The 10,285-nt window shown below is 37.2% G+C and overlaps 1 protein-coding gene across 1 annotated transcript; it reads left to right on the top strand.

The window, feature by feature from the left end:
• Positions 1–8,878: 8,878 nt before the first annotated feature.
• Positions 8,879–9,634, top strand: LOC121370206 (uncharacterized protein F54H12.2-like). Its single transcript, XM_041495323.1, has one exon. It carries the CDS (start codon positions 8,879–8,881, stop codon positions 9,632–9,634), a length of 756 nt encoding a protein of 251 aa, XP_041351257.1.
• The last annotated feature ends 651 nt before the right edge of the window (positions 9,635–10,285 follow it).

The following is a 10,285-nucleotide window of genomic DNA, read 5'->3' as shown; positions in this document are numbered from 1 at the left end:
TCGTATCAATATTTATTAAAAGCATATGGAGAGGGTCTTTTTTTTTAAGGTTCTCAGCATGTAGAAAAAAATAAAACACCTAACAAGCACATCCAAATTGTAGCCTCGGAGATTAAACATAAATTTAAGATCATCAAAGATATGGCAACAATAAATCGACGACTAATAACAGCAGTGCGATAAAATAAAAAGCCAAAACACAACAAACAACATGTACCTAGAAACTTTAACCCAGGGGTAGTGCAATGGCAGTCTTTAACATATTGTAGGACACAATAGTTTAATGCATGTATTAATTACCTTTTAGATCAATTTCAGGCGTTTTGATTGGCCAATAGCCAATGCATACCACCTTCTCATTTGCGGGAAAATACAGAATTTGCCGGGGTGTACGAAATGTCACGTGACTTGCTCAACTGGTTGTGCGAAAATACAAACTGCGGATGAGACCGACAAAATTTTCTCCAACACGCCTTACTGATTAAATTTGTTAAATGATTTGAATTCATTATGAATGGGAATACAGCAATTCGGTAAATTTATTTTTACTGTTTATTTGAAGATTTCCTGAGCACGTTTGGCCAAAAAATGTGCTAGATTGTAGCGGAGGTCGGACTAGGATAGGCGTGTTCGAAACCCTAGTGGTATATGGACACGTTAAACCAGTTACTAAGCTAAGCTAGATTGTAGTTTTTCGCGTATTAAAATCTAATGCTAGAATACAGCATTGCGTAATCAGCTGCCGTGGTAGAACTTGGGCTAATTATCATGAATTTATTTTAAGTAATAACTCGATATGCTTTTTTACAGGTTCTACAAGGTAGTACAACACAACAAATATTTTTGTTCGGCTGCGGGTGTTCAATTTTGTTTTTCCGATACGAGTACAACATAATCGTAAACATTTAAAACACGCAAGTAATAAGGCGCTAAGAGTTGTCTCCCATTGCGAAACACGGGTCTCAAAATTAATTCGGGGTAAAACCACCCGGAATCCTTGTTGACACTCTTAATACCCAAACAGCTAACAAAAAAGCTGTAAATACCTTGCATAGTAACTAAGTTTTTTGTTTACAAAAGAATCCAATATATTTTGAGGAATTTGATGTTATGTTATTATTAAACTCAAACTCAAAATGTGTGTATACTTTATTTAAAAGTTTGACTGTTGTTGTAATTTTAGTTTATTAAAAAAAGATCTAAAAGGTACTAAATTCGTTACGCGCGTTTTTGAAGGAAATACAGATCTTGGAGGGGCGTACAATCCCGTACGCCCTGTCAAAAACCTGCGTAACTTATAGTATATAGAAAGAGATACCATTTATCTTACAACTCGTTTTAAAATGTATCTAACGAGCAAAAGCGAGTTTGATACGTTTGTAAACAACGAGTTAAGAGATAAATGGTATCTAACGGACACGAATGTAGTATTCTATTTCTTACATATCCTTAAAAACCAGGTTTTAAGCAAATTTTAACATCTTTTTCGATTAAAAGTTATCTATAGCTCTTGTGTTTGTAGCTAACTTAAGCGTCACAGACAAATGATTGTCAGATTAACAATATGTCACAGTTTAATCGATTTTGATCGTGCTGTTTTTTCATTGGATATATGGCATTGGTGGCCTGGTCATCACCTAGGAGCAGCCAGTCGCATATCTTGAAATTGTTAACAGGGTTAATAAGTATGCGTTATCAAAAATAACGAATGATGTTCTCACCAACGGGTGTGTAAGAAATGGGATATATATATATATATATATATTTATATATCTATAGCCCATAACTTACCCATGATATCCATGTTATAAACCCATGTGATTATTTAGTATATTAACCCGGTTAATAATGGTATGCAAATTTACACGGCCTCTAAATAATGTGTTGCTGTAGATGGGACACTTGCTTACAAGCCAACAAGACTTGTATACCTGAGCGTAACGTTTTCAAAGATTTAGTTAAAATGCGTCACGTCAAACAATTTTGTGCCAATCGTGATGTCATGTCATATTACCGATGGCGGCGACTTTAGTACTGTGATTTACTAAACATTTAATTAAAATGTTATTTTAGAAGTGTTATAGGATAAATATAATTCGCTACTCGTGTTTTGTAATATTTAAAATATCAACCTCGTCTAGTTAATCGGCATTTGTCTCGGCAGAGCCTCGACAAATACCGATTAACATAGACTCGGTTGATATTTTCCATATTACAAAATACTCCTGACTAATCATATACATCTATGTATGTATGTATGTATGTATGTATGTATGTATGTATGTATATACACATGTTTATATTTATCCAATTAATTACCCATGGTATCCATGTCATAAACCCATGTAATAATTTAGTTTAGCTCCAAAAACACGTAAAATGGAATGAGATTTAGCCCATTTACTCTAACCAACGGGCCCAGTGGTAAAACGCTCGCTTGATACGCGGTCGGTCTAGGATCAATCCCCGTCGATGGACCCAGTGGGTTATTTCTCGCTCCAGCTAGTGCTCCACAACTGGTGTAACAAAGGCCGTGGTATGTACTATCCTGTCTGTAGAATGGTGCATATAACAGATCCCTTGCTGCTAATCGAAAAGAGTAGCCCATGAAGTGAGTAGAGAGAAAGTAGGATGTATCCGCACCTCTGGACGGAGGTGCTGTGGGCGTGGCCTAATGATTGACAGGGGGCGTGGTCTAATGTATCACGTGGTCATATGATTGACAGATGTTGGTTAGTTATGCATGACGTCATTTGATTGACAGTTATGATTGACAGATTGCCACGGGGATTCTATAATACCCGTAACTGGATGAAACACGATTATCCAAATATCTCCCCTAACTGTATATCTATTAGATCTCTCTGTATCGAACAGTTATACCCGCTGTGGCTCGTCTAGGTATGATCAGAGATAAGATCTTATATAAAGTATATATTATTATAGCACGTTTAGTTCACTAGAAAACACAACAAAAACACAATACACTTTGGAATCTGTATTAACCTACGCTGACAAAGGTACTGCCGCAGTAGTTAATTAATAACAACAATAATAACAACCCAGAACTGATCACTTAATTAGTTAATCTCTAGGTGTCTAGTTTACACAATATGCTAATCACTTCACCGTGACACAACACCCACACGTGTGATAATTGAGAAACGCTTCCAGGAGAACTTAATTAATAAAGGAATTTCAACTCTATTCCTAACTGGTTAATTTTTAATTAACCCTAACTACTCATTCAATAACCTTGTAACACAGAATTAATACTGGTACCTATCACAATAAAGACAATAACCTACAGTTTACCTAGGTCCTCTAGGATGACTGGTTAAGCTTTTTATAATTATTTAGGACAGTGAGCCTACAGATTACTGCGTCAGATGACCGGCAGCACCGTCTAAATAATCTTGGTATAATACAGTATTAAAATATTTAAAGTCACATCAATCACATCAAGGTTATACACAGAGCAGAAAATATATATTTACCATGGTCCCGTCTGAACTAACATAGATCGTTCAGTGGACGATCAGCGATCCCCTGGAGCCTTCCTATCGCTCTCGTCGATATCTCTTTTCTTTTTTCTTTTTTTAAGAGATTTACGTGCACATTCAGAGCAAGCTGTTGTAGCACACGCCTATCCTGGCCACAGGGACCGGCCTTGGCCGGTTCCCTCTGTCCAGGACGTCGATATCTCTAAAATCCTAGCTATTTATTCAAAACTCTCAGAGACAGCGAATATCGCCTGGGGGTACAAGGCGGTACCTCACGTATTATGTGGATTTTCTACAACCACCACGCCGGCATATTTTTCTCTGATCGTCAGACTGGATGTCGCCATTCGCTAGAGATACCCCGGTCGCGCGGAGGTATTACGTAACAAGTTGCCCATCTGGGCTTAAGTGCAATTTGGAACTGCACACGCCCTTCTAAAACAATTAATATCGCCACAGGCGAAAGAAATTAAGAGCATGTACCGTCACACAGATGTAGGTTAATTATGCATGACGTCGTTTGATTGACAGGTGGCCTTTAGCGAATAATGATTGGATGACCTTAGTTTTTCTTCAGTAGGAACAAGTGGATATGTACAAAAGATATCTATTGAAAGTAGGGTTTTTTGTTTAATAGTTATATGTACAGCGACGATGAAATACTTTATTAAATACATAAGTGTGTCATTGTTGAAAGCCGGTTTAAAGATATTTAAAACCAGTTGTACGTAGTGACATCGCCTTTAGTCCTGCCATAATAGATGTCTTTTCTATTGAATTCTAATTTTAGATCTTATGAAAGTATCGTACAATTTACAAGTTAATCTATATATTTTACGTTTAAAGTTAGCCCTTCCATTTAAGGTTGTTTTTTTCAAAAACAAAAATAAAAGAAAACCCCCAAAACTCAATAACAATATAAATCCAAGTTGTTCAGTATTTGTTTTCGCGTTAAAAAATTAATAAATTACTTTTAGTTTTGTTTGAATTACTAAGGTATGACAAACATAAAGCGTACTCTGTCCCGAACAATAGAAGCGGGGTGGGGGGAGGGGGGGGGGGGGTCAAACGTAGCCAGGCAAATATTGAGAATATAATACGATAGCTCTGTCGCTGATAATATGTGGGTCTGGTTTAAATTGAACATTTTCGTCATCCGCTTACGCCGTCATTTCGACATACCATGCACTCATCTGGTTACAACGAATTTTTAATTTAGCTAATCGGAATTATAATTTTTTTCGACGAAATAAATATGTCCCACCATTATTTGATACGAAAAAATAAGTTTTGGTTAATAATAATAAAACAATTCGCCTCGTTTTTAATATGGCAATAACACTCTTTCAAATATTTCTTTTTGCAATTTTACCTAACGAAAGTAAATTTCAGTTGAATATTTTGGAGCGACGTAGAGTTTCGCTTGAAATTTTATACGCTCATGTGATAAAGTTATGAAAGCAATTTGTTTTCAACAAACTACCGTCTGTTTGAAAAAGTCGGTGAGCGACTGGATGAACGGGTTACTATTATACGTTGAAAATTTGCTTTGGCTTTAAAGTAAACATTTGACGTGAACACAGTGTGGGTACTTTTCACCACATTAGAAATTAATAAATTGGTTTTAGTTTTGATAGAATTTCTAAGGTATGACACACGTAAAGCGTACTCTGTCGCTAACAATAGATATGCGAGGTCAAACCTAGCCAGGCAAATATTGAGAATACAATACGATAGCTCTGTGGCTGACAAAAAAAGCAGGTCTTGTTTGCTGTGGGTGGTGTTTAAATTAGAAATGGGCAAACACATTCGCGTTTACCTAGGTCCGCTTACGCCGTCATTTCGACATACCATGCACTCATTTGGTTACAACGAAATTTAATTTAGCTGACCGGAATTATTATTTTTTTGACGAAATAAATATGTTCCACCATTATTTGATACGAAAAAATTACGTTTTGGTTTTTAATATGGCAATAACACTGTTTCGTGAATTATTTAAAGGAGCTGCTTTTTAATTAGATTGAATTTGTTGTATACGTGAATGGCATTTTTATAGAAATGAACAATATCAACAATTTAAATTCATCCAATCACTATCGTTATAATTATAAGTATGATGTCATCTTATACTATAAAACCCACTTTGTCAAGTTGGCATTGTCATTAATCGTGGATATCATTATGGAGAAGCAGTGTTTTTATGCTTGGAAATACGTTCAAAAATCCCCAGATCATCTATCGGAGAATACTGTGAGGGAATCGCGAATGTGGTTTCAATACCGACATCAATGTGTTCAGAATGCTAAGAGTAGTTATCAAGACGATTCGGAACAGACCAAGCGAGTCATCGTGAAGAAAATGTTGCCAATGTGTCACGTAGACGAGGTGGCCTCTGTCGACATGAAACATTACATCGAATCTCTGCTAACACTGTGATATAGCATGAATCTAGTCAAAATTATCAAGATATTGTCTACAGAGCTCTGTTTCGTGTGTATGTTTGAGGAGGAAGTCATTCACGTCTGTTGTGATAAAACTGCCACTGACAAAAATTGAGCAGTACTATAACATGGCTTGGACTGAATTAGACGAACTGGGAGTTATTCACAAATGGATCAAACTGGTACGTGATGATCCCTACACAAAAGACCGTGTATCTAGCAGTGTATTGTTGTCTTATCAATGCAGAGACTATTTAAATACACATTTTAAGACAGATGAATGGTTGGACGCTTTGAAATCTCAAGTTTTGAAATACATACAAATGGAGCGTCTTTTTTCTCTTTGAAAAAGATCACATTTACTCTGCGTAATTATGTCCTGGTAGACTGGGTTTAAAAATAATTTTAATAGATTGTTTGATGAGAAAGTCGAAGGTGATTGGCTAGTGTTATGGTCTTGACCCTTTAAATAGCCAAAATTTTAGTCCACACATCATTTGTCTATCAACCTAAGCTCGACGTCTGAAACGAACACAAAAAAAAGAACAGTGACAGAAGATACCATGGTTGATATTTGCACCGATTCTGTGGGTTATAGGACTAGCAGTTGTTCAGATTGGACTTTATTTGAACAACGTTTGTCATCATTTACAGATTGGCCACCACAAATGAAACAATCTCCCAGAGACATGGCTCATGCAGGTCTGGTATATCTTAACCGTGCAGATGCGTGTTACTGTTTCAAATGCAACATCGTGCTGAAAGGATGGGAAGTTATGGATAACCCTTGGGAGAAACACGAGAAATGGTCACCAAACTGTGACTATATTAATATGGTCGGTGTAATCAGACAGAAGAATGACAGCATCAGAAAGACATGTTGTGGCTTTGTGAAATCGTGACATTATAGCATAGTTATTTTAATTCCATGATTACATCGTGTACTCGTATTATTAGATGTGTGACCTTTACAGCATGAGACATTTAAATAATATATGTTGAATAAATCATCATTAATTAAACATGTTTGTTCTTTGTGTATTTATTGGGAAACAGTTTTTATTTGGCACCATTTGTGTTATGGCTACTGACGAGAAACAGTCAGAGAAGAGAGATGATAGGAAAACTTTAGAACAGTATTATTTTAACCCTCGTATGCCTGGATCATTTTATGGTCCTTCTAAATTTCAAAAGTCGTTGAAGAGGCGAGGCTTATCCAACTTTAAACTCAACAAATTGAAAAACGTTCTAAATGATCATGAGGCATATAGTCTTCATAAACCAGTAAGACAACGATTTCGTCGTCTTAAAGTGAGAGTGAACACTGTAGATGAACAGTTTGATTTAGATTTAGCCGACGTGTCTCGTTACAGCAAATGGAACGATGGTATGCGTTATTTGCTCGTCGCTATTGATATTTTGTCTAGATATGCATGGGTTGTTCCTTTAAGAAATAAAAAACCAGAGACGGTCTTAGAAGGTTTTAAATCCATGTTAAAAGATGGACGTGTTCCTAAAAAGGTACGAGTAGATAAAGGTGGTGAATTTAGAGGAGTTTTTAGAACTTATGCCGAAAAGATGAAGATTAAATTGATTGTGACACAAAACGAGAACATTAAAGCGAATTACGTCGAAAGACTCAATAGAACTCTAAAATCACTTTTGACGAGGTTCATGACACACAATAACACCAAGCGATATCTCGAGGTGTTGCAAGACTTAATCTATAATTACAACCATACCATTCATGCGAGTTTAGGTAAATGGGCTCCAGCGGAGGTGAATCATGACAACCAGATCAAAGTTTGGCGCCATCTGTACTTAGAACCTAAGATAGCACGAGTGAAGGCAAACACACCATTACAAAAGTTTGTATTTAACGTGGACGATCTGGTTAGAATGTCAAATCTCAGGAAACCGTTCACTAAAGAACTAGATCTTCGATGGACCGAGTAATTGTTTAAAATAGTCTCGCGCAGACGTCGACAGGGCATACCTATTTATCGAGTGAAAGACTTTCACGACGAATTGATTGAAGCTAGTTTCTATACAAGTGAACTGCAGAGAGTCAAGAAAGATCAAGACGTGTTGTGGAAGGTCGAAAAAATACTGAAGAAGAAACGAGAAGGTGGGAGCAGAATGAACTACATCATTCCTCTGAATCACGTGATCACTTCTAACAAGAGCAAGGGAGAAAACATTAAAGTGGAGGTGACGTCACAAACTCAGAATGTAGTGGAGAGAGCCGATGCTAAAGTGAAACGAATGAAGGCTATAAAACGCAAGTCAGGTGAAAAAATCATCACAACCAAGAAAATACGCCGTGCTGTCAAGACCTCCACACCTACTGCTAAAGTTTTAAAATCTACGGCTGTTGAAGGCGACAACATCTTCGAATAAACAAACCACTATGGCACTGCTGAATGACAAAGATTTTGAAGAAGGACTACCATCTTCGTTAAACATTTTTACTTTACCTCCCTATCAGACCAGTGTATTTCAAAACTATTATGTCAACGTGCGTCCTCCGAGTCAAATCAGCGGTTCATCACTAGTGGAATTTCAAGTGTCTAATAGTGGAAGTGATTATATCGACCTGAAACGAACACGCTTGCATCTGAAGGTGAAAGTCACGCATTCAGGTGGAACAGCTCTGGCTACAGATGAACACGTGGCTCCAGTAAATTTATTCATGCAGGCTCTGTGGTCTCAGGTGTCCGTCTATCTACAGGGACAACTCGTGTCGTCCACCAACAACCATTATTACTGAATTATGGGGCAGAGGCTAAAGAGACACATTTACAGTCACAACTGTTTTACAAGGATGATGGGGAGGTTGAGGCAGATATCGAATCTACAGATCCCATTAGTGGAACGAATTCTAGAGTATCTGATCGAGGTTTTCTCATCGCAAAAAGTAAAATGATTACCATGGAAGGAGCCCTGTGCGAAGATATTTTTAACATTTCTAGATATTTGGTTAATGGTGTTGATATGCTTTTGAAATTATATAGAACCTCTCCATCCTTCAGTCTGATGAGTGGGAAGAGTGGACAAGAATACAAAATTGAACTTTTGGATGTCTACCTAAAAGTGTGTAAACTGAAAATCAACAGTGCATTGATTCTAGCACATAACTCATTGTTTGAAAAGAACAATGCCCTCTATCCCTACATCAGAAGCGAGGTGAAGATGATCAGCATACCTTCCACACAGCTGAGTCACACGTGGGATAACGTGTCCAATCACGTGGCCAATCGCTATGTAGTGGGCTTCGTAGATAGTGCGTCAGTCAGTGGCTCTTACACTGGTAATCCATTCAACTTTACAGCTTCCAATATCAAAACAGTGGCGATGTACGTGGATGGAATCAGTGTGCCAGGACGTCCCGTGGAAGCGGAGGACGTTGGAGCTTACGTTAATCTGTTTGATGGAACTGATATGTGGATGAATAATACAGGGAATGGTATATCTAGAGATGATTTTTTGCTTGGGTCTGCACTTTTCGTATTTTCACTCGAGCCGACTTTTATGGAGGGACAGTATTTGAACCTCGTTAAAAGTGGAAACGTGCGAGTGGAGATTGAATTCAAAAAAGCTCTCACCAAGACAATCAACTGTATAGTTCTTATGCAGAGGAATTCTATCATTGAAACTGATCAAACGCGTAACGTCTTTCTCAAATGAATACCTCACAGTTAGAGTGTGCCATTGACAGTGACCAGCACTTGCGAACACATGTCTTAGGTGTTTACTCTATTGATACACTGCCTCGCATTGTTAAACCACCATCTGAATGGGGTCTCATTGTAAACACTGACAGAAGCACACAGAAGGGAAAACACTGGTTGGCCATCCATGTGAACAGAAACAGAGCTGAACTATTTGACAGTCTAGGATATAAACCAGATGTTGGTATCGTTAAATACCTAAAACCCTACGAGTATTCCTACAATAATTTACAGCTGCAATCTGCACACTCTGCGGAGTGTGGTTTTTATTGTTTATATTTCCTACTGTGTAAAAGAAAGACAAAGATGAGCATGACAGATATTGTCGAACAATTTGATTCGACTGATAGAGAGTACAATGACTCATTTGTAACCAATTTCATTTGTCGTTATTTTAAATATTGTACACCACATACTTGTATCTAATGTAATAAATACATATATTGAATGCACATGTTTGTCTTTATTTAAATAAAAATATAATATTAGTGGTTTATTTGTTGTCGGTTGAGCAGAGAAGACGGTCATGGCCCGATATGTAGTAAAACACTATGACTTTTTAAGGCATATTCTTGCATTTAACCATTATGATGAAATTATACAAGAT

Source organism: Gigantopelta aegis, chromosome 1 (assembly GCF_016097555.1).
Source record: "Gigantopelta aegis isolate Gae_Host chromosome 1, Gae_host_genome, whole genome shotgun sequence".
NCBI lineage: Eukaryota > Metazoa > Mollusca > Gastropoda > Neomphalida > Peltospiridae > Gigantopelta > Gigantopelta aegis.
The sequence above is the reverse complement of the archived record's forward strand: the minus strand, read 5'-3'. Positions and strand labels throughout refer to the sequence as shown.

Excerpts from the sequence above, each read along its gene's own strand:
- LOC121370206 (XM_041495323.1), top strand. The coding sequence starts at position 8,879 with ATGGAAGGAGCCCTGTGCGAAGATATTTTTAACATTTCTAGATATTTG.